General features: G+C 31.6%; 4 protein-coding genes and 1 pseudogene across 4 annotated transcripts; 3 read left to right on the top strand and 2 right to left on the bottom strand.

The window, feature by feature from the left end:
• Window positions 1-1,657: 1,657 nt before the first annotated feature.
• On the bottom strand, window positions 1,658-4,711 carry LOC108342276 (uncharacterized protein At4g15545). Its single transcript, XM_017580027.2, has 9 exons — window positions 4,296-4,711; window positions 4,134-4,202; window positions 3,826-3,882; window positions 3,432-3,501; window positions 3,253-3,348; window positions 2,975-3,178; window positions 2,842-2,884; window positions 1,986-2,064; window positions 1,658-1,909 (listed from the first exon to the last, which is right to left on the bottom strand). Exons 1-9 carry the CDS (start codon window positions 4,572-4,574, stop codon window positions 1,817-1,819), a joined length of 990 nt encoding a protein of 329 aa, XP_017435516.1. The 5' UTR covers window positions 4,575-4,711; the 3' UTR covers window positions 1,658-1,816.
• A 4,832-nt stretch (window positions 4,712-9,543) lies between these two features.
• Window positions 9,544-10,821, top strand: LOC108343594 (uncharacterized; annotated as a pseudogene).
• Window positions 10,822-15,102: 4,281 nt separating this feature from the next.
• Window positions 15,103-16,125, top strand: LOC108342366 (protein DMP2). The gene has a single exon (XM_017580130.2). The coding sequence runs from the start codon at window positions 15,245-15,247 to the stop codon at window positions 15,857-15,859; it is 615 nt and encodes a 204-aa protein (XP_017435619.1). The 5' UTR covers window positions 15,103-15,244; the 3' UTR covers window positions 15,860-16,125.
• A 3,150-nt stretch (window positions 16,126-19,275) lies between these two features.
• Window positions 19,276-21,331, top strand: LOC108341781 (BI1-like protein). Its single transcript, XM_017579430.2, has 4 exons — window positions 19,276-19,703; window positions 19,863-19,976; window positions 20,075-20,232; window positions 20,928-21,331. The coding sequence occupies exons 1-4, from the start codon at window positions 19,442-19,444 to the stop codon at window positions 21,132-21,134; spliced, it is 741 nt and encodes a 246-aa protein (XP_017434919.2). The 5' UTR covers window positions 19,276-19,441; the 3' UTR covers window positions 21,135-21,331.
• A 2,053-nt stretch (window positions 21,332-23,384) lies between these two features.
• Window positions 23,385-25,290, bottom strand: LOC108341769 (uncharacterized). The gene has a single exon (XM_017579417.2). It carries the CDS (start codon window positions 25,091-25,093, stop codon window positions 23,603-23,605), a length of 1,491 nt encoding a protein of 496 aa, XP_017434906.1. The 5' UTR covers window positions 25,094-25,290; the 3' UTR covers window positions 23,385-23,602.
• Window positions 25,291-25,412: the final 122 nt, after the last annotated feature.

Below are 25,412 nucleotides of genomic sequence, written 5' to 3'. Positions count from 1 at the left end.
ACTAATTAAATGAATAAATTTGTGTTAGAAATTAATATACTTGTAGAATTTAATAAAAATGTTGTGGCTGTTTGAGAAAGGCTTATGTATGAACATGCACGTAGAGGTCAACCCAACCCATCATGCCACTTTTTTTCTTTGCCATAATAACAAATGACTTTAATTGATTATATAGCTTGGAATGAAAAGGATAGTTACCCTATTTAGCCATTTTGTTAGTTTCCCTTATCAGGTGTCCTTTTAACTAATATTATCTTTTAATATCTACGTTTCAAGTTCTTTTATCTCTTTGGAAATCTGTTTTTTTTTTTTAAATAAAAACAACTTCCAACCCCATTTTTCCATATTAGGTTCCTCCATTCCAAAGAAATTGAAGCTTGCAAATGAATACAACGCTGGGAGTTCTTCCAAAAAAGAAAATAATATAGAGATATTCCGTTTTGATCAATTTTACATCATTTTCAACCTTCAAATTTTCTTAAAGTTTATTCAACCTCCAACCATTTAATATATACATTATTTATCTTGATTATTTGGACCTAAAATAATATTTTCAACTCATCCTAGCCCATGCGACTTATTTAATTAATTTTTTTAATAAGTTAGTGTATAAATATTTCAAGAATTTATATTTAATGTCCCTTCATTTTTCAAGATATATATGCAACCCTCGTTCACCACACCTATTATTATTCACTTTCATCTCCAGATATTTCAACTTACCATCTGAAATTACTCTCACGAGGGGCACGTGATTTTCAATACCCAATATTCTTCAAATCAATATATATATATATATATATATATATATATATATATATATATATATATATATATATATATATATATATATATATATATATATATATATATATATATATATATATATATATATATATTTCAAGTATAGGATAAAATCTACTGGTAAAAAAAATTTATATTTATCGATCTCTTAATAATTTTCCATAACAATTTTTTTATAATAAATATTTTATTAATTCGTTTGAATTTATTTTCAAAAAAATATTTAAAATGAAACTAATTATAAGTCAACACATAGACTTTGTAAAATAATTTGTTAGAAAACCATTTTTCCTTAATCAAACCTCGCTTTGAGATGCAGAAAGGAGAGAAAATGCGTGGGTTTGAAGCAACTCTAAGTGAAAAAAAAAATTGAAGGAAAATCAATCACGATCGTTGTTCATTATAAGGTCTACATTCCCAGCTTTGGCTTCCTTCTTTTGGAACTCACAAGTTAATTACAAAAGATTCATATGCACGTGATCGATTCCAAATATCGTGAAAAGTTGATTACTTTTTAAGCATGTTGATTTCTTCTTCATAAAAAATCTGCAGGGAATTTTTGAACCCATTTTTTTTATTGTAAAACCATTGCTTATAACATTTTAATGATTGCTTGATGTTTTATTAAAAAAAAATTAAGAGTCTGATAAAATTAAGTGATCATTTTTCATAAATAAGATAATCAAGACAAATTAAGTTTATTTAATAATAAATGCATTATTTAATGAAGAAGAGGAACTAATGTACTTAGTAAATATTAAAAATATTAATGAAGAAGACTTTATATATAGATTACTTTCCAAAGCTTGACATAAAAAATTTTAGAGCATGACATGTAATCAAATCCTTTAAATAAATAAATAAATAAATAAATAAAATTGTAGAATTTAAAGAAAACTTTATCAAGCAACAAGAAATTTATTGTGGGAACAAGTTGCTAAAGTAGAAGAAATATCATGAGTTGTTACAAAGTTGAAACAAAAAAAAGTTTAGTAATAAAGTTAAGGCAAAGTTAATGGACTTTGCGCGTTATCAATCCCTCAAATATAGTATAAAGGTCTTTGTTTTCAGCCCCAAAAATCTCATTAGCATTCTGCAGTGTTTCCTGCAATTTCACACAAGTGCCAATTAATTAATTAAAATTAGGGAAGCTTGGAAAAGAGAAGAAAGCCTATTATTACCTCTTTGGTTTGTTTATGAGAATTCAGTTCCTTCACATTTGCTAAAAATGCACCAAACTGCTCATAGGATAAACGACTCCTAATAATAACAAACACCAATTCAATGAAGAATAATTGCTACTTAATTAATATCAAATACAAATTAATTTGCTAATAAATTAAACTACCGTTGCTTACAATTGCTTCAAATTCAAAGACAGGAGGGAAACATCAAAAGATAAAAGTTATATTATATAACTTTACAAAATGTTAGATTCAGTTCAGCATGATTAACCCCTCCAAAAAAAAGTTCAAAAACTGTGTATTATATAAGATTAATATTAAAAGTGTACTCTAAAAACTATAAGAAAATATACAATATTATCTACAAAATTTTGTGATGCATATTAATTTCAATACATAATGCCTTAAAAACTAAGTGGTATAATTTTTATTTAAGAAGTAAAATACTTTTCTAAAATTTAAATTGAGGTGTAATTCAATTCCATGAAACTATTTCGACAGTGAATATTAATTTTCGTCGTCTTATATACATTAATTATCTCCACATGCGAGATGATGAGATTCGACTTTTCCTCCATACATATTAAGGAAAGTAATATTTTTTTAATAGATTTAATATAGATTTTGAATTTTTTTCATAATATAGACGTGAGTGAATTCAACTTTTTCATTAACAAAATACTAGCAATCAGCTAATAAAAGAAAAAAAAAACTTTGTTGCTTCATCGTGATTAAGGACATGAAAGTTGAATTATTTTTTCTTCCATGTTTGAATTCATTTCATAAATGTCATGTTAATTTGCAAATCTTTTATAGTTAAATTATAGTTAGGAAAACAAGCAAACTCACTGACCTAACTTGGCGAAAAAACTCTTTTCCATCCACTCGTGTTCGACCTGAAAGAATGAAAAAAAGTAGTTAATGAAAGCATTAATTTAAAAAACGTAGAAGAAATGCAAGAAAGGCGTGGATTTGAAGGGAGTCACCAGTTTGTGAGGAAGACCTATCATCAAACATTCCTCTTGAGGTCGAAAAGGACATTGCATGGCGCCTTGGAGACACAGGTTTAGATGATGTTCTTGTCGGGGATGCCAGTGCAGACTTACTGGGAGGGGAACCTGGAGGAGTAATGCGAGGGGTGCTACTTTGCGATGCTAACACGACATTATGGGATGCTCCAGATCGTGAACCTGCACACGACATAACATGTTTTGGTGATGCATGCACAAATATATGTACACTTTTTTATCAATCCATCACACACCATCGGACTCACGATCCTCCGCAATGTAATTTGACGTGTCGAAAGTGTTTAATCGCATTGAAGAAGATCTAGAAGAAGGCGTTGAAGCATCTTCATCTGAATTCAAATCACAACCCAGAATCAGAAAATTACTGCCAACCATGGTGGTGAACTCAGAAATAATTATACTTTGAAAATACCTCCAAATTGCGACGAGGAAGTGATACTTGCTTGACTCTGCAACTTAGCGGCAAGGTCTGCTGCTCCTCCCTGTGCCAAACTCAAATGCAAACCATAACTTCGTAATCAATCCTATTAATTAGTTAATGGTTTGTTTATGGTTTTCATAAATTTTTATCCAACATGAAATTTTAAGTTTATAGAAAAAGTTATTTTAAGTCACACATACACATTGTATTGATTGTAAAGTATATAAAAAAAATTTGATAAATCTGAGAGGTTATTGTTTTAAAAAATCTTGTTAGAGGTATTATTATAAAAAAGAAGTATTTAAATTTTTAAATTTAATTAATAATATTTAGTTATATACCACAATATAGTTAATATTAATATTAATAAATAGAAGTAACGTACAGAAGTATCTTCATCCTCGTGAAGTGATTTCATAAGCGTCCTTCTGAAACTCTCCAACTGCAATGAATGCAATTATATTGAGAATCCATTAGCCCAATAATTCTATCCTCATTCCGTCCGTTACTTTCACACTCATTTAATTTTTTTTTTAAATATATAAAAAATATGTACTTTTTTATAACTATTTTATTTTTATAACGTGTGTAAAAAATGAATATAAATATGTATCTATTATTCTAATTTTAGATAAAACCAAACTTCGTGAGAATAGCTGAAAGAAAGTTAGAATCAAAATTCAGAATTTGCACCTTAGAGACATCTCTGGTGAGCTTTCTCACCGAATTGGAAAGATAAGCATTCTCCTTCACCAAACTCTCCTGTAATTAATAATCCCAAGCGAAACAAACAGATAAAATAAATAAAATAATTGGTCATTGAAAATTGAACCGGGTTGAGGGACCGGTTCGGACCTTGTCTCGGTCGGCTCTGGCTAGCTTATCGGCGGCTTCGGAGAGAGCGGCGTCGAAGGAGTCCACCTGAGCCTGAAGTTCCTCGATGAGCCGCTCCCTATCGGCGAGTTCGGCGCGCAGAGTGGAAGACTCTGATTGGAGCGCATTGACACGTGTGGATAGCGCAACGGAGGTGATTTTGCGGGCCACGTCAAGCTGCTCGTAAGGATCAGACGGCAGAAGTTGTAGCAACTCATCCGGAAGATCGACACTGGAAGCACTGGATTCAAGCAGCAACATTTTAGTTTCCTGGCTGGTTGTATAATGTAGTAGAATTTTTTGTTTAATTTATATTTTTAGGATTTTATTTATGCGGTATGATGTTTTGTTGACGAATGAGAAGGAATGGCAGAGGTTTGGATAGTGAGACGACAGTGTGGTTTGATCTTATGAATTGGTTTGTTTTTGTTTGTTGTCAAAACATGTGGCTTGGTAACGTTTGAGTGAGGATAGGACTTTAAGGAGACAGTGGTCGATATTGGCTCTGTAATTTCTGTGACCCAAAACTCCCAATCAAATAATTTATTAACGTCACTTTTTCTGTGAGGATGTGTATCACTGTAATTAAACAGATTGGATAAAATTCATAACTCATGAGATTCTTTTTACATGTTATCTTGGTAAGATTAAATTTAGATTCATACGAATTAGATTCCTGTAAAATTCTCACGTACAAAACTCATTTAGATATTAAACTAGAACACCATGCCATTAACACGGTTTGCAGAATGAAAATAAATTTTAAAAGTAAATACTCATTTCTTTATACCTAAATTAGAAGATTTATTTATGTAACTAATATTTTCAAATCACATAAAAATAAAGATATACTGGTGACAGATCGGCTAAGGAGAATTCAGAGCTAAAACAGACAATCGATCGGAGTGATTGACAGGTCATATTGCACAAAAATATGGTATTAGGTATATTAACAAGGCTTGATTGCTATAAACCCTGTAAATATAGGTTAATGCCCAGGTAAAAACATCATTTTCTATCCTAATAAAATATAAACCTTTTTATAAAACATATTTGACTTGAGCGTCGGAGTGTCTTCTGCAGGTCAACAAAGAGGATTGAAGATAAAAAAAGAACATAACAAGAAAGAACAACCGACTCTCGGACTAATTCAACGAAACAAAAGGCAAAAAATAATTTCAATACATTATTTTCTTAACCTTTCAATGCACCTTTTAAATCTAAAACCATATTAAAAATAGAGTTAAAAATTTAATGAATTATCATAATGCAAAAGTTTATTAAAACGTCACTATGTTGGGCATATTTTATATACCCGCAAGGACATTGTCAACTCACCATTAAGTTTTTTGGGTTTCGATATTCATTTCATGAAGTGAATTTTAATTGCATTAACTTTTAATTAGATTTAGGTTTTATTTGATCTGAATCCATTCATTCAAAAATTAAACCGTTGATGTACCGATAATTTAAAAAAAATATATATATATATATATATATATATATATATATATATATATATATATATATATATATATATATATATATATATATATATATATATATAATCTACATGATTTTACAATTTTGTTGGATGATTCTAATGAAAGATGACTAGTTTTCTTTAAATCTATAATTGTAAACTTGTTTTTGTACGTCTACTAGTCTCACATGATGATACAGAAAACAATTTAAATAGATCTTCTCTATTCTTATACACATTTTAAAGATAAAATCTAAATTCAAAATTTTCAATGCCTCATATATAAATACAATAATGGATTAGCCTTGTAATAATTGATTGAGCTTAATAACATAGAAAAGGAAAAGTTGATATTTGTGCTGCAATTTCACATCGTTAATTACTGAATGGGCCTGGTTGCTCATGAGCTTGTCGATGAGCATAACTTTTGGTGGATCGTTTAGAGCCAGAAACACGAATGATGTACAAGTAGATTTTCTCTTAGCTCTCTTCTTCAAGCTCTTGTTTCTATAATTATTGACCACTTCTTTTCATTTGAAGGCACATGAAGAACAATTAGATGTTTTGTCTTAATCCAATAACACTTATACATTATTACATTAAAAAAATGAAAAATGGACCGCCCCACCTTAAATAAACAAGTTAGCATAATAATGAAAAGAATGAGCAAATGAATTGACAAATGAGCAGAACCCATCCTTTGAATCATACCATGTTCCTTTCAACCCACCTGTCTTTTCTTTCCATATTTCCAATTTTTCTATTACCTTTTATCATTCCATGTCTCTAAACTGCACAGGGAAAAGGAGACTAAACACACACCATGTTTTTATTTAATTAATTAACTATTCTCCAAAACCTTTATTCCACCCCCACACCTTATATACAAAACTCAAAACCATATTGCATTTTCCCTTTATTTTTTCATTAAATATTGGAGTATAAAATATTGAAACAGACAGGTGGGGAATAGAGAATCATTTATATCATTACTAGTATTGATTATTCAAGAAAAAAAAAAGATAAAAACCCTGCATTCATATAGGTCTCAGAAAAGGTTAATTTGTAGACACTTTTTCCATAGTTATTTTTAAGACAAAAAAAATATAAATAACTAGATAAATTTCTTTCATAAGTTAAGGTTACCATAAGTTGAAAAAATTTAAATTTGGAAAAATTATTAAAAGAACTTTTTACTAATTAGTTTATACAAATAATCCTATTTTTTAGAATATTTTTTCTCATAAAAATTTTCATGAATTTTTTTTACCAAATAAACTCTAAATAAAAGGAGCCAGGTACAAAAAAAAAAAAAAGACGGAAAGGCGTTATAAAAGAAAAGGAAAAAGAAGATAGAAAGACGTGCAGTTCTATAAAGAAAACTCCTTTGTTATATGCAACATATCTTAACATATTTTAGGGTTAAATATGTTTTTAGTCTCTAAACTATTGGCCGTTTCTGGTTTTCGTCCCTCTTTCAAAGTAAGGTACGATTTGGTCCTCAATCTTTAAAAAACGTTCGTTTTAGTCCTCAAAATTTTGTTTTTAGTCCTTGTTTTAGTCCTCAAAACGTTCGTTTTTTCGACTAAAACGAACGTTTTTTAAAGATTAAGGACCAAATCATACCTTACTTTGAAAGAGGAACGAAAATCAGAAACGGTCAATAGTTTAGAGACTAAAAACATATTTAACCCCATATTTTATTACTAAATTAGATTTCAGAATAAAATATACGAACAAATTAATAGTTATTACTATTTTTCAAAGGTTGTCTGTTTAGAGATGAAAAACCATATTAGTGTTTATGAAGTTTATCAAATATTTTTCTAAAATTGTAATCGTTGACTTGTTATTTTTACAAAAATGATTTAATTTTTATAAAATTCTAAAATATTGTCATACATTTTTTTGTGGAAGCTAGTGAGGTGGAATTTTATTCAACTATAATGAAGATATATATATATATATATATATATATATATATATATATATATATATATATATATATATATATATATTAAAAAAATCTATAGTTAAGTTTATTTTACGTAACTGTGAAACTTATGTTTACTTCAAGTGACGCTACTAAAAATATATCCAAATAAAGAGAAAAATACAAACGAGAAAACAATTATTTTACAACCATCAGTTTTTTAACTTATTTTTTGAACTCATGAAAAATAGAAATTCATTCATTTATTAAAAATAGATAAATCAACACTTTATTTTAGTTTATTTTCTTAAATTTTTTAATTTGAAATTATTATTTTTATCTCTTACAACTTATAATTCGATTTTCTCTGTGTCAACTATTGATAGCTGCGGTGGTAAAAGACTAACATAATTGCTACAACTACCACAATTTATAGCAGTAGAACATAACACAATTCAGAAAAGGGTCGCATAAAATAAAATAAAAGAAAAAGTGACTAAATAAACAAGGAAGTTAAAACATAAATATAATCTCATGTTTTTTGTCATTAAGATGTTAATCCATAAAATTGTGACTAAACAATTATTGTATTGATTTTTGAGTTGATGATTACTCAATAACTTTATTTTTAAAGTGAAATTATATTTTAAAAGGTATTTTTAAATAAAAAATTCTGAGACCACGGCCATTAAATGTGCAAATGTTTCTGTTTGAGTAAGCAATGGAAACCATTGACCAAGTGCGCCTACATCATTCAAACACTCATACCCATCAAGAAGGTGAAATGTCCATTTCAGCCCTTGCTTTATACCATTTTTTCATGACTAACCTCTTTTTATTATATTTTACAAAGATTGGCTTTGATTTTATGGATTATTCTTATACGATTGACATATATTTTTTACTACAATGAAATTGTTACCATCGTGAGACAGATTAAGAGAAACAAGTATAAAATAATATGACGAAAGACGTTTTAAAGAATATTATAACAATAATATAAAATAGGTTAGAGAATGATCATAGGTTAGAAAATAAATAAATGGGTGGCAGGGAACAACCAACTTGAGATTCTCTTTAAAAACTAGATAAGAGGGAATTATTAAAAAAAAATCATTATTAAGGGCATGATTCATGAACATGGCCATGTGAAGTGCAAATTATTTGTTTTTTATTTTATAAATGCGCACATATTAGTTTGTAATTAATGGTATTATGAGTGTGGTTTCATTAACGTTGTTTTCACTAATTACTTTGATTATATTTGGATTTTGGTTTAGTAGTATATCACACGTTATTTCAGATGAATATTATTTCTTCTTTGAAGTTTTACACGTATCATTGTTTATTGTCCAGTTTGAATAATTGACTGTTGACCGGGGAGTGGGAGTTTAGAATACGGGCCAGGTGGCATTTTTCATATTACAATCATTTTATATTTTTAGCAATGCCAAAAAAGAACAATAATAGTTTTTTTTATTTTTTTCTTACAAAAAGAAAAAATCTTGGAAATTGCATAATTATTGGGCAACCCCAGCTGGAGCCCACCTCAAATAATAATTTCCAGGAAACAGGGCCATGGAGAATGACAACCAACCGAGGGCAGACGGTGCCGTTAGATCACGTCAGATAGGGGTGGGTGTGGATGAAAAAATGAGAGAGGTGTTAGAAAACGTGGACCGTTAGTGGAAAGAACCACTATCTTTCTCTTTCTTCACGCGCAACGCAAGTCGGTGGAACCCACCCCCACCTTTGTCTCTTTCCTCTTCTCCTATATATCACCCTTCCCCTACTCTCTCCCTTCCAGACTCAACCCCTCCTTCATTTTCCATTATACCCTTCTCTTCCTTGTTTTCCAACATCATAACATAACTTAAACAAGGAAGAACAACACCAACCAAGCCAAACCAAATCAACCAACTACAAAAAAAATCCTAACATCAACCCTTCAGATCTGCACCCTTCTGCCTTTTTTCTTCTCAAAATTTTAAAATTTATTTATCATGGGCACGGAGGTTCTCCGCCCACAAGATTGCTTAACCCACCGGATCGGTGTTCCGTCGCCGGGATTTTCCCGCCGGAGACCCTACGCCAACAACGCCTATGTTTACCGCGCCCAACGGAAGCCGACCATCAGATCCGAACAACGAAAACGGGTCGTGGAGAGAAGGCCGAGTTCCGATGATTCGAGAGTTTCGAGGAGCACAGGGATGGTGATGGAGAAGGTGACGATTCTCCGTAGGGGAGAGTCGCTCGATTCAAAGCTCAAAAGCGAAGCCTTAAGGAAGGAAGGTGACGATTTGGTTGTAGTTGGGACTCAGAGACTCGGACCCGACCCGGAAAAGGTTACCAAGCAGATCCGGATCGTGGATTTCTGGTCCGGGCGCGATGTTTACGCTGGATCTGCGTTCGCCATGTCTCCTTCACCCAGCGCGCTTCCTCTGCCGTCGTTTTCGAAGAGGCAGGTGGCAGTGGCAGCGGCAGCGGTGGACGACTCCGCCACGAGGGATCTGAGGCGCTTGCTCCGGCTTGAATGAGCCGAGGCAGGATCGCTTCCGGATTTCGGGTCGAGAAGACCCGGATATAACCGACCTGTCTTCCTTTCCTTCGTTGCATTCCTTATTCTAGAATCTTCTTCTACTTCTCCGTTACGCCCCTCTGGTTTTGGAGTCCTGACCCGACCGTGATTTTTTTAAACGGGAGGGCGGATCCGGAATTGGGGAAAGTTTGGGGGCCGAAGTGTTAATAAAGAAGTTTGGAGTAGTTTATGTTTGGATGGCGTGTAAGATTGTAAGATGTTGTGGCTGTGGTGGTGAAGGCTGGGTTTTTTAAGGGTAAGGTTAGGTTGTAATTTCAGGTTAGAGATGGAAAATAAAGTAAACTAAATTATAAAAAAAAAGGAAAGAAGGGAAGAAGATGGGGGTTGATTTGTAAAATCCGGAAGTGAATGGGTGGGTTGGTTTGGATTGGTTTTTCTGTGGGCTAAAATTCGATTCTGCTCTGTGGTCCATTAGAGAGCATCTTTAGGTCTGTACCCTTTTGTAATATAAAGTGAAAATATTAAATAGGGAAATTTGGCCAGATTCTAATTATCTTTCACTTCTTATTTTGTTTCATCTTAAAATTACGATCTTAAATTACAGAAACAATGGAGAAGAAAAAGATGGATGATCCTGATTTATTATTATTGTTTTGGGTAGAGGGATGATAAGGTGGGGTTGGAGTTTGAGGAGAGAGAAGAAAAGATCTATAATTTGGTGAAGATAAGGATGTTGGAGAGTTATGTCATGTATCATGTGTTATTACATCTTTCTCTTTGCACTTCAATTCAAAGACACATCAACAAAACAACATATATATGCTTTGCTTAGAATAACTTTTATAAATACTACCTAGGTACAGAATCATCTTTCACTTTTCTCAAAACTCAACTTTTCTGCCACTTTAACTTTTCATGCTCTCTCATTGCTTTAATCATCAATACCATCTGTCACTAAAAACAAATATATTTTAATTAGATTAACTCTCAAATTAAGTTCCTCTCATTCCGTTTTAGGTAATTGGATTTCAAAAATTACTTTTATTTAAATCCAATTATCTCATCGATGTAGCATTCAGTGATAGTCTAAATAAACGTGAAAACTAGTAATATGGAATGCAGAATTTGAGAATTATATCCATCTTGTTTTCTCAAAATAAGCTTTTGCATCACCTTTAACTTTTTCTTTAATATTTAAAATAACATAAATGTTATGTGCCAAATTACGAGTTTTTATAAATGAGCCTGACATTGAAGCAGGAACATTTGATTTGTTATAACTTATTGTAATTCAATTGAAAATAAACTGACAATAACTTAATTATGTTTTGGTTTCTGTAATTGATTAGGTCATTGTAGTATTGTGTGCATTGGATTGCTTAAAATAAATCCCCAAATTTTTAAAAGGGGATTTGAATTCATTATTCCGTGCATTAGTACCATATTCAAGTATAAGAATCATTAAAACACTTAACTTACAAGAGAAAAATCATATGATAATGTAGATACACCTTTTCATATTATATTTTTTCATCTCTATCTTTATTTTTCTAATCTTTCTACATCATTAATTCGTTTTTTTTTTCTTTTCTGTTTACTCTTCTTGGAATTTTAGTATGGAGTGATTATTTCAGCCCAGTTGTGTGTAGCCCATTAATTGCTCAGAGTGGCCCAATATATTAATATGTAGAAGTCCACATTTACGCATACCACGTAAATGAATAACATTTACGCATATGGAGAGAATATCACTAAAATGTACAGGGTGTTGCTCCTTCCACATGTTTTACTTCTCTTTTCATTTTTTCATTCCTATTTTATCCTTAATAAAATTTTAGAGTTAATACTTTTTAACCTTTATCTACTCTAATCTTCTACATGTATGCTCTTCTTTCTCTTTATCGTCCTCTCATTATTTCATTGTGCTCTTCTTTCTCTTTTTCACGTTCTACTTCTTCCTCTCATTCTCTAATTGTGATAGGACTTTCATTGATGCTTACATCCGTTTAAAGTTACATATTTATTTTCCAGTTTATTTTTATTAGTTTATTTTTTTATATTAATTTTGGAGATATTTTAATAATGTAATTTATGTTTTGATGTATTATTTTTTAATATATTTTTTATATATTTTAATAATGTATTTTTGAAGATCTTTAATGTTATTAGTTTATATTTATATTTTTTTTGTATTTTACAGTTATATATAATTAGTTTTTTTTAATGTTTTTGTATAATATATTTTTTTTATATATGGTTTTTGTATTCTTTAATAATTTTATAATTATATAAAAAATTATTTATTAGTTTAATTATATGAAATATATAATTTTATTATATTAATATTTTTGTAATTAAAATAAATGGATGTGGTGGAGTTTGGGGGTGGGAATCTGAAAAGAAAGAGAATGAGAGTTGGAGGTGGGACTGAGTGAAAAGTAAAAATGGATAGAAAAATGGAGTTTGAGTTTAAAAGTAAAAAAAAGTTATTTTTGTAATTAAATTTTTTTTGCAGAAGGTTAGGGAGGTGGAGGGAGAAGTAGTAGTCGTGGAGGAAGCAACACCCAAATTTATATTACAACCTACAAAAGACGTTTACATACAAGCATTCATAAAAAGTAATATTTTTCATTGATTTTAGTAAGTTGTAAAATTAATAAATTTAATTATATTTATATGAATAAAATGATAAAAAATAGTTAAAAAATATAAAAAGTAAAAAGTAAAATTGTTAGAAAATGGGTACACAAAACAAAACGGATATGGAGAGAAATAAAATTTCATTGTATAGATATATTTATAACTTTCCCTTCTAACAAATATTTAATTTTTTTTATAAAAAATTATTTCCATCAAATTGCTTCTCTTAAAAGTCGTTCATTGTATAATGTGAATTTTAAAAAACAAAAGCTTACTAAGTTTTTAATTCTAAATGTGATTAATTAGGGCTTGAAGATTAGAAAGATAAAACTTCGAAATTTCAGAATCATAAAAATTAACCTCTTTTTTTTTTTTAAATTTCAGCTATTATCCCAAACTAACAATAAAAAAATATAAACATTTATGTAAATATGTTTTAAATTAGTTTCCCTTCCAACTTGGTTTGGATATCCTCTGATAAAATAAATTAGAATTTTGAACCTGCGGAAAAATTGTTCTAATGTATATCTGTTTGTCATTAATGATGGAGAATAATTATTGATTTTTTCACTCCTTCAAGATATAAACTTATCTAAAGTTTATAAGTATGTCCTCTTCAGGATGAATTACTTGAAATCATTTTTGAAAAAATCACACGCTAAAATAAAATTAAAGTAAGCAAGTTTAATATCAATTTTACAATCATATGCATACTTTCTTTTGTGAATATATGTAAGTAAGACATCGATACAAATCAAATTTTTGTTTGGGTAAAAGAATGACATAAAATCACTAAAATTAATAAAATTTATTGTTCATAATATGTTAAAATTACGCAAATCTTAAAATTTATGTGTATATTTTTTTATAAAATAATAATATATCAATCAATTAATTAAAAATAGTACAACTACATAAATTATTATTAATTCAATTATCTCAATTAGTATTTTCGTTTTTAAATATAAACTAACTTTTTGTTAAAAATAAGAATAAAAAAATATAAAGAAAGTATCCAGAATTTAAAATTAACAAATTTTTTACAAAATCTCAAATTAAATAACATTTTATTTGTAGAAACTTAAAACATTTTTAAACTTATTTTTAATCTAATGATTAGATAGATATTAATGAAGCTCAACTTCTTAACTCTCTTTTACATATATACTTCTCAACTATAACATTATTAACTCGAAAGGTTTTGTAAGAAACTTAAAATAATGAATTTTATCTTCACATATAACTTACATAAACATGATCAGGATATACGGTTAATAGAAGACTCAAATGACGTATGCAAAGGAAACGAGACATATCAAAGAAAAAAAGTAGAAACTAACTTCTTTTTTTGAAGAAACTAATTGGATAGATTTGAAGATCTCGTCCCTGTGATCATCCAGGTGATCTCTAATATTCAAATAGATGAACATAAGAAAAAAAAACTCCTAAAAAAAATCAGAAAACTCTAGAAAAGTAGTTTATAAATAAATTGCATGTTTTAAAAGAATAAAATTCTTTTATAATAAAATTATTTAAAATAAAATAATCGAATTTCATTATTTTTAAATTACTATGACTTCTAAAATACTATGTTGTAAGTCTTTATATTTGTTCAAATTAATTGACTAATCAATGTGTAATCTTTCTTGTATCTCTTTAAAACTTATCTTAAAAACTTAACAGGATATATTAGTTAACCAAATATGAAAATTGTGGTGAACATAGTTTCCTCCTCAAAATTTCAATGCATTAATTATGTTATTGTTGGGTTATCAAACACGCATCACATGAAGAATACCTACCACCAGCTAAAGGGATAATACAAAAACCACAACTCCATCCTACCATTTAACAAAAAATCTTAATTTCTTTTTAGTGCAAATATAATTAACGCCATGTCTATATAATTAATAATATTTATGTATACGTCACGGTGTGTATGATTAAGAATTTCGTACGAGTTAATGATTTTTCATGGGGGAAAGTTGCGTGTGGGCAAAAGAAAAAATATAACTAAAAGAAGAAATAAGTATTTGGAGAGTATTGTATATGAAGAGGCAGAAGTGAGATTTAAAGGGTTATGAGAGGTTAAAAAAACGTGAAAGCTTGAATTGGAATTGAAGGTGGGTGTGTATCTTTCCAAAACCAGAAGCAAAAGCAAGATTATAAGCATCCATTTTATGCATCACAAATTGAACTCTCTTCTCCACATCCCACATCGCGTAGAAGCAACTAACTCCCTCTTCTCCACTTCTATAAAAACCGCACAAGCACCCATTATCCGTGAAATGTGCGAGTGAGAGTGAGCAGTTCTCCTGCAACCTTATAACAACACCATGACTGAAAGAGGCCTCGTAACATCTTCCTCCAAGAAAACAAGCGCTTCAACCATGTCGGGAAAAACATTCTCGGCGCTAGGAAACCTCGTCAAGCTTCTCCCCACCGGCACCGTCTTCCTATTCCAGTTCCTCATTCCCGTCGTAACAAACAACGGACACTGCACCACTCTCAACAAGTACCTCACCGGAGCGCTCCTTGTCGTCTGTGCTTTCAACTGCGCTTTCGCTTCCTTCACCGACAGCTACACCGGCACCGACGGTCAGCGCCACTTCGGCATCGTCACCGCCAAGGGGCTGTGGCCTTCTCCCGCCTCCGACTCCCTGGACTTGTCCGTATATAAGCTCCGGTTCGGGGACTTCGTGCACGCTTTCTTCTCGTTGGTTGTGTTCGCTGTGCTGGGATTGCTCGATACGAACACTGTGCGTTGTTTCTATCCTGAATTCGAGTCCGGTGAGAAGGTTCTGATGGAGGTGTTGCCTCCTGTTATTGGAGTAGTTGCTAGCTCTGTGTTCGTTATTTTTCCAAATAAGCGTCATGGAATTGGATACCCTACCACTTCTGATTCCAATGATACTTCCCAGAAGTCTAAGACTGATTCATCATCTGCATAATATATGCAGCTTCCCATGTCAGCAAATTATTTTTAATGGTTAAAGAATTGTTGTACATATCATCTTTGAATTCTTTCTTTCTTATAAATAAAATCTTTATCTTGGATTTTCTTCTATAGACAACAGATGTATAATTAGTTGCATTCGACCCGGTCCATTTAGGTCCGTTCTGGTTTGAAAATTCGGGTTTAAAAGTTTGGCCCGTCTTGTCTGTGAGTAGACCCGTCTCCTTTTTAATATATATAATTTATTGTTTTATTGTTTTATTTATTGAAAAACTTTAACACTTTATAAAATTAAATAGAGACTCGAGGGAGTTGAATAAGTGATCATTCAACCTTTTTATCATGCGTAATTGACATATATGATTAATTATTAAGATTTTAGTCCATTCAGATACTGAACCAAGAAATATAAGGAAAGAATTAGGCAAGCAAAATGAAAAAAATTTATAATTATTTAAGAAACCAAGATGAAGAAATATATACCTCTTAATCCAATAATGTTTTCTTTTTCTTTTTCTACGAACGTTGCTATCTAATTCAACCATACTTGGCTAGTCCTGTAAGAAGATTGTGTGCTTGCTGAGTATGAAATTCTGGAATATATTACGCCTTCTCTCTCAGCTCGATCCCTTTTGTGCTACCGCCAACAAAATTATTCATATTCAAAATACTTTGACAAATCCTGATTCTGTAGTGTTTTGATTGGAAAACTATGTGAGAAAGTGACTAAATGAATTTAAGGAGATTAAGGAAGGATATTGAAAGAATAAATGAAAACATTTGAAGAGAAAATTTGTGAATAATTTGATGGGTGTAAAAGATTAAAAAATATTTTAATTGATAAAAATAGAATATTATCAATCTAAGAAATTTGACATAAGTTTAAATTATTAAGTTGTGGCAATTATATTAAAATAAAATTGATTTGTTATTGATAAAAAAATTATATATTTTACAAAAATAAAAATAAAATTTATAAAGATGATTTATAGGAATTAATTTGAAATATACTTTCTTAAATAATAATTTGTATATTATTATTTGAATTATTGTTAATCATAAATATACTAAATTTGATATAGTAAATAAAAATTTAAATTGAAATAAAATTTTTGACACAAATTTGTTAACGTAAACCTAATAAATTAAATTTAACAATTTTAGAAAGATATTTAATACAGTATATCAATTTAATCTTTCAAATTGGAAAAACTATCCTAGATGTTATAAATTCTTTCCATAAATTGTGTAAAATTGTCATATTCATGCGAGACTTCCTCTGATTGTACTATTTGTTATTGAATTTGAGATTGTGGTCTAATGTTACAACATTTAGAACGTTTTCATCGTCATCTGCATCCACATCCTCTACCTTTCCATGTTTCTAAATATCTTAGATGTTTTCAATGTTCAATTTAAATGATGTTTTTGTATTAAAGTAGTGATTCCATCCTAATTCAATGAGACTCTCATAACTCAAGTCTATTTCAAAGATAACAGATATTATTGTAATCAACATTGCATATATAAAATACATGTTGTTTTCTTGCATTTTACCATTTGTTCTATAATGTGATATAGTCACTTGATGACGATGTTGTTTTTCAAACACCACAAGAAAAATATATCCTCATGAGTTAGTTTAGCGAAATTTAGTCCTCAAGATGATAACATATGAATAAAAACATAATCTAGGAATCTCTTGTTAATATTTAAACTTCTTGCACTCCTAATCATTTAGTCATAGAGGTGATGTTTGACCATAAAATTTAAAACTTCATACTCATTGTATTCGTAGGTCTTCGAGTATGATTTTAAAGGATAACTTTCATGACAAATTATATATATAAAGTGATCCAATCTATTTGATTTTAATCTTCTTTATTTCACCTCATTAGAGTTATAGTCATAAATGTTTTTGTAAAATACTTTAACGAGTTTATGTTGCCTCCCATATAGCTACTAAATATTTAAATTTCATGTTAACATTATATGCTACATGCGTTTGTCAATCTTTCCTTTCTCGATAGAGAATACTGGGATCGTATTCCCGTTTCTTCTTCACCCTGAGTTTGGTTCAGTGTTGAAATGACAGTGCATAATTGAATTTAAATAGAATTCGGATCCATAAACCCGACCCTGATGTTCATGGGTATCTACTTCAGAATCGGGTACAATGAAGCACACCTCCAACAATTGACCTCATTTTTCAGAAGATAAACACAATTTTTTATTTCTCTCTCCAAAACTTTATGTAAAAAGAAATTAAAATATGATTTATTTTAATTCATTTTCTCTTAAAATTCGTTATAGTTTTTATTTTATAAAATACCGAAGAATTTATTTTAAAACTTATTAATTATTAAAAAATTCAGCATATTATAATTAAAATATTTTTTAAAAATCTCAAACAAACGTAAAAAAACGAAAAATGAAAGTTTAAAATTATAATTTTATATTGTATATTTTTATTTAATAAAAATTAAGTAAAATTATACAGTCAAAGAAGTAAACACGACTATAAAGTAGTATTAAAAATTCATTAATCTTATATCACCAGAAATTTTATGATTTTCCAAAACAAACTATGATTTTAATATATTCAAATTAAATTCATACCTTTCAAGTAATTAATTTATATTTTATTTAATGCATTGACGATGGGAAAAATAAGGAATTTTTACACTACATGAGGGTAAGATTATCAACTTTAGTAATAAATAACTAATATATAACAACGATCTTTTATTTTAAAATATGTAAAGAAATCACATGAAAAATATATGGTAACAAACAATATATAAGAAAAATAGTGATTACACTAATATGTTTTTATCTTAATTTAATATAGCTGAGTTATGTAAAAATAAAATAAAATCCATCGTTTGTTAAATAGATAGGTAGATTATTTTAGAAAAAAAGAGTTTTTTAAAATAAAAACCCGAACAAAGTGAATGAAAAAAAAACATTTAAACCAAACTTAGTGAAATAGCTTTTGAAAAAAAAAATCTTTTTGTTTCTATCCTCTCAAACAATTAATCTATTACATGTTCTTGTAGTTTATGGCACTATTTTATTTCTAGGTAAAGAATAATTGTCAGAAGGCGGTACTGTACATCAAATGCCGAATAATAGAAAATATAATTTTTCATTTTTGTTAAACTTTAATTATACAAAAAAAATATTAATTCTTAAATATACTTTAGTAGTAATATTTAAACTGTATGTTTTTAATTTTTTTTCAAAATAGTAAAATACAGTGTTATTGATTAAAGTAAATAATTAATTTATAAAACGCGTATGGGTCAAATTGGGAAAGTAAAGAAAAATTGAGGGGGAAAAGGAAATAAAGGTCATTATTAGCAAAAGGCTGGTTTACGATCGGAAGGCGGAGGACCCAGTTTGCAATCAAACGTCACTGACGTGTCTGTGAGGATTGTGAAAAGGAAGTGAGGTGTGAGAATAGCAAAAGCCTTTTCTTTTAGATAATAAAGAAAGAAAAGAGAAAAAAAGCATAATAATAAGAATAAGAAGCAGAGGTGTTTGATTTGGTTTGGTCCCATCGGAAGAGAAAAAGATGTTCGAGACGCAGCAGATGTACGCACGTGCGAAGACAGAGGAATTCGACGTCGAATCGGGCGAAACGCTCTACCCAGGGTTGAGCCTCGGCGAGAACCAGCTCCGATGGGGTTTCATCCGCAAGGTCTACGGCATCCTCTCCGCTCAGATCGTCCTCACCACACTCGTTTCTCTCGTAACCGTTTTCTATTCCCCAATTAACGACCTCCTCAAGGGAAATTCCACTCTCCTCCTCGTTCTCGTTTTTCTCCCCTTCGTCTGTAAGTTTTCTTTTTATTGTTTTCTTTTAGTTTTTCTTCCAACCTCAAATTCATCACAGAAGGAATTATCCGTTTCAAAACAATTCAATTGAGGGAGGAATTTAGGGATTTTATAACTACCTTATGGATCGATGATGAGGAGTGTGAAATGTGTTGCAGTTTTGATTCCCCTGCTCAAGTACCAGCAGAAGCATCCGCATAATTACATCTTCCTTGGACTCTTCACCGTCTCCATCAGCTCCACTGTGGGAGTCACGTGTGCCAACACCGACGGTTCGTATTTTGCTTTTCTGATCTCTGCAATTTGTGAAGATGGGAAAGGAAAGGGGTTCGGATGGTTGATCTGACATGAATTTGTTCTTATTATGCAGGGAAAATTGTGCTTGAGGCGTTGGTTTTGACTTCGGCTGTGGTTTCCTCTCTCACGGGATATGCTTTTTGGGCTTCCAAGAAGGGCAAGGATTTTAGCTACCTTGGCCCGATATTGTTCACCTCCCTGTTTACTCTTTTCCTCACCGGCATGATGCAGGTACCGCTGTTATTTCCTCATAATAATAACTAGTTTTTGGAATGTTAAGATGTGTGCATTATGCATGTTTATGTGGTTCTACTAGAAGGGGTTACCATAAATCATTTGTTGAATTCCCATTAGAAGAGGTGCCGCATTTGATATCCCGGTATGTGTTAAACAGCATTGTCTCCCCAATAGAATAGGTGTAGTCAACTAAAATATGGTTTTTTTCAAATGTATGTTTGACCTTTTGTAGTCTATGAATTTGAAACATGTTTTAAATCCTCTACCGAAATGTTTTAACCCTTACCAAGCCTCTTGGCCCTGTGATTGTAAGGTCTTAGGAACGATTTCCGCAGCATTAAAATTATGTAGACCATGTTCATGAATTAGAACAATGTTTGAACCCCAAACACACTTGGAATAAATGCTTTGAAAGGAGAACCAAACATTTGGTTGATTGTTGATGATAATAATGCATAATCAAAGTTGATTAACTGACTTGTAACTTGTTACCCACATGAGTGAAATCTTTAGCTGTGTTTGGGCAGAGAAATTAAATGAACTTTTTTTCCTTAAAATTACAAGACTTAACAGAACAGTTTTATATTGGGATTATAGACTAAAGACTGAGAACATATTTAAGTTCATAAAAAGGTGTATGAATAATGTTTGCGACTTTCCTCTTGCTTAAGAATTGTTGTCCTTTACAGATGTTCTTCCCTCTTGGGCCTACTGCCCATGCTATCTATGGTGCAATTGGTGCCATGATTTTCTCGGGCTATATTGTGTATGACACCGACAATCTGATCAAGCGCTTCACTTATGATGAGTACATTGGAGCCTCGGTCACTCTTTATCTTGACATTCTCAATCTCTTCCTTTCCATCTTAAGGGTCCTCAGGGAGGCAAATAATTAGACATCTTGAGGTTGAGTCATTCAAATTCAGAAGACTTTGTTGCATGATTATAATATACTGCTGGAAGCATTGTGAAATACAATACACTCTGCTTCCTTGTACTCATTTACAGCTTATGATACTTTGATCCAATGAAATTTAAAGCTTTACAATTGTATGTAAGCGTGATATAAGAATGAAGAATCTCCTATGCGAAATGTTTCTGCTTGCTTTGTTTTGACGTGGGTTGCTTTTCGATTTAATGCTTCATGTATTCATATGAATTAATATACTACCACCTGACTTGTGTGAGTAAAATTGTGATGTTGCTATTGTGTAAAATATAACGTGGAATGATTTGTTCTACAAACTTCTGGTACTATGTGGATGGTAACTTCTCGCCAAACGAGTATCCTTGCTGTCTCTTTTAGTTTCCACAGGAACCACTACTGCCTTTTCGTTTTAGCACCACTTCTTTACAACTTTCGTCATCTTTGTTTCACAATATTACACTTGTGATTTCAAAAATGGCCGTTACTGGTTATCATGAAAAACCTACATAGCCATTGTCATGTTGTAATGACAAGTTACAAATCCTTCATCAATTTCTATCACGAGTGAATATTTTTGCTAATACTGAATGATATAACAGGTTCGATAACAAATTTAACAAAAAAAAAATCTTTTTTATAATATTGATTTATAAAATAAATTTTGTATTTATTTATGTTATAACATTTTTAGTTTGTTGTCTTTGATATATATGTATCTCACTCACGAATTTGAAATTATGAAAAATCAAAAGGGAAAGTGAGACTTGGATACATTTCACACAAGAAGAATGTGATGGAAGTAGTGTAGTGTTACAGGGTGTATGTTTAAGTATTTTTCAACTTTGAAACATGAATTTGTGCATTGAACTGGTCCTGTTTTCCGTTTTCTACAAATTTTGTAGTTAGTCTTCTTGACGGGCAAATTATAAATCGTGGTGAACGGTGAACACATTCATGAGTATGTATGTAGGCAAAGAGAAAATCCAAATAGGATTTTATACAGTTGCAGAAGTTTGTGCTCACAGTTATCTTTCCAAGATATCCAAAATAGGATTTTATTCACAGTGAACCTTCACACCAGAGTAAGGTTTTTTAAAAAAAAACTTGCGCACCCAATAATGCTGTGTACACGCCTGTATGGCAAAATGTACGCTGTGAAATCATGATTAAAAAATTCTAAAAAGAAAGAAAGTAAAGTAAATTATGCTCACATCCTGTAATTTCATTAATTTTCTCTTAGCATGTCTTATTTTCTCCTCTCAAAAGAAATTGTAAATTGTAATACTTTAAAATGTGTTGCACTCACTTTTATCACTAATTATCAATTTTTAATTGTTTGTAAAACATTTATTAATATTTTTAATTATTAAAAAGATATGCGTTTGGCAAGACATTTAAAATCAAGGAAATGACCTTAATCTTTTTTAGCAAAGAGAAAATATAAACAACAAAACCTGAAATATATTTTCTAAACGACTATTACCTCTCACGAGGCAAAGCTTATGTCGCCAACATTAGCAGGCATACAAAAGTATAAAATCCCAAACATCTAATCATACTATGTCCCCATTTTTCGTGACTTTGTCATGAGATTCAGAACATGAGTACTTCTTGGAAAGAAATTAAGGAAATTAAAATTAAAGAGTTTGTCTATAAATTAATACAAGTTAAAAGTACAAAAATTATATGAAAAAATTCTACAAATTAATTTTACATTTTTCCTAAAAATTCTAGAGAAACTCATTATGCTCTTAAAAATTTTGGGTTAGAAACTTGATAATTCATTTGCACACAAGAGAAGCTTTTTTAATTAAATATTTCATTAGTTATAAAGTGGGACAAATGAACTTCAAAAAAATGAATTTTGCTGAACCAAACAGTTTAGGTACTCAAGTCTCCCGTCAAAAAAGAGGGAGTGTGTCATCAAAAGTAACTGAAAAATGTCAACATATTTATTTTACTCACTATTACGAATACGGTTCCAATGGATCAAAGCTAACAGCAAAAAAATCCAGCTTTTAGATAAGCAATGATTTAAATTGACCTTCTAAATTGATTTACCGCAAGATGCTGCCAGTTCGACACAACTGAATAAATTCATGTTCAGCTTCATCTGAGTGATGTAAGTAATTTCATTCAATGCTGGAACAGGTTCATCAGTAATAAGGTGGCTCAATATGAGCCGATTATGTTATCCTTGTAAAATGGGAACAGAAAATAACTGAACAAGCCTTCCCTTAAAAATATGCACCGAATATGGTGCAAGAACCTTCCTCAAAGAGGATGACGAACCCACAAGAACTTACAACTGGTGTAAGACATAAAAACAATTTATTTACATTGTAAAGCTATAAGAAAAGAATTATGCACTTGACATGCAATCTGAGTTTAAAATTAAAGCAACTAATGATCTGAATTCCCGAATCCAGAATCTGCTCATGATTTGACTGCCTCCTCTTCATCTTCAATGTCCCAACTAAGATCCTCCTCATCTTGCTCTGTCACACTCAACCTCTTCTGCAAATGAATCCTACTTGCGGACCCAACAGCATCCCCTTTATTCTCATCATTGCTTTCAATATCCTCAATTTCATCCCAGCCAATCTCTTCTTCTCCAGGCATTGAAAGCTGGCTTGAAACAACTGAAATATCACTGTCTTTGCACGATCCACTGTTATCATTATCTGCCTTACCTTCGGTTGGCTCTTTCTCTTCGCATTTGGCATCCAAGTTGTCCCCACTGCCACTTTCATGTTCAGGAAAACTAGATGCCACTTTTTCTTTATATTTCCCCTCCTCCAATTTATCATCAACACCAGTTTTGGATTCAGGAGAAACACCCTTCCCACCGTCCTCTTCCTCTATATTCAAAGCCTTCTTCTCAGCTTGAATATTCTCAACACCCTTCCCATCATCCTCTTCTTCTATCTCTAAATCCTTCTTACTAGACTGAACAGTGTCAGCACCACCAACATCAGCAGAGTTTCCCTCTTTCGCCAATGAAACCCTACTGGTATTACGTAAAGGCTCATACCCATTATTGCCATCTTCATCATCGTCTTCATCATCAAAATCCCAGCTCAAATCCTCTTCCTCATTTCTGGAAATTGCACTTTTCACGAGCTTAGCTCTCGCATCCTCGGCTTGCTTCAGCTTATGAAGCCTATAAAAATATCTGCTCCAGAAACTCTCGTGATCAGTCTTACTAGGTACAACCTTCTCATAAATCTCCTCAACAGCCCCATTCTCTTCAAACAAATCCCTAATCTCCTCCTCCTTCTTGTCCAACTCAAACCCTAATTTCCAGTCACTGAATTTCTCTAAATCCTCAGGATCCTCCAAATAGCTATTCACATCACACTGAAGCGCCTGCACCAGATTATCAAACCTTCTATACCGTTTCAAATCCAAACCCCGATCACTACTACCAACACTCAACAGTTTCTTGCCAGCATTGCTATTATTACTGTCGTAATTAATCGAATCGAATGAATCGGAATCAGAGGCTAAAAACGAGTCCCTACCGTGAGAGATAATCTGCGCCGTCGAATTCCAAACGGTGCTGCCGATGTCGTCAATGGCTTGGCCAACGGACTCGAGCGACTCCTGCGCCACCGCTGCGCCAACGTCGAGCGACGTCGGAAGGTCCTTCACGGCACGCGAGGCAGCTTCGCGTATCACCGCCGTCTCCTTCCTGAGCCCCGAGCCGAATTCCTCGAAATCGCGACGGTAGTTCTCGAGGACGGACTCCGATTTGGAGGCGAGGGTTTGGATGAGGTCGCCGAAGCTCCACACGGCGTTGCTCTGCGGTGGATCGGGGCCTTCCGATTCAGTTGGCGACGATTCGGGTGGCGACGATTCGGGTGGCGGCGATCCAGGCGGCGGTGATTCGGGTTCGTCGGAGAAGACGGACTTGAAAAAGTTCATGACGGTGTGGTTACGCAATATTCTGAGGAAAGCGGAGAAGGTTTATGAATTGTGGATTTTGCCCATGGTGATCATGGTCGGTGGATGTGTATGTATGTGTATGTATGGCGAGACAAGCAAGGCATGTGATTTGATTTTATAGTGCGATGTGATATGATGCGCATGAATGTAAATGGAATCGCATCCACGTCCCATCAATCCAATTATTCTAGTGCAATGCTATCTTCTATTTTAAACTACTCTCTGTTAGTTTCGGTGCAACGTCAACAGATCACTAACCACAATATTATTTTACATAATAAATGTTTTTTTCTTAATT

The sequence above is a fragment of the Vigna angularis genome, chromosome 6 (assembly GCF_016808095.1).
Source record: "Vigna angularis cultivar LongXiaoDou No.4 chromosome 6, ASM1680809v1, whole genome shotgun sequence".
Taxonomy (NCBI): Eukaryota; Viridiplantae; Streptophyta; class Magnoliopsida; order Fabales; family Fabaceae; genus Vigna; species Vigna angularis.
The sequence above is the reverse complement of the archived record's forward strand: the minus strand, read 5'-3'. Positions and strand labels throughout refer to the sequence as shown.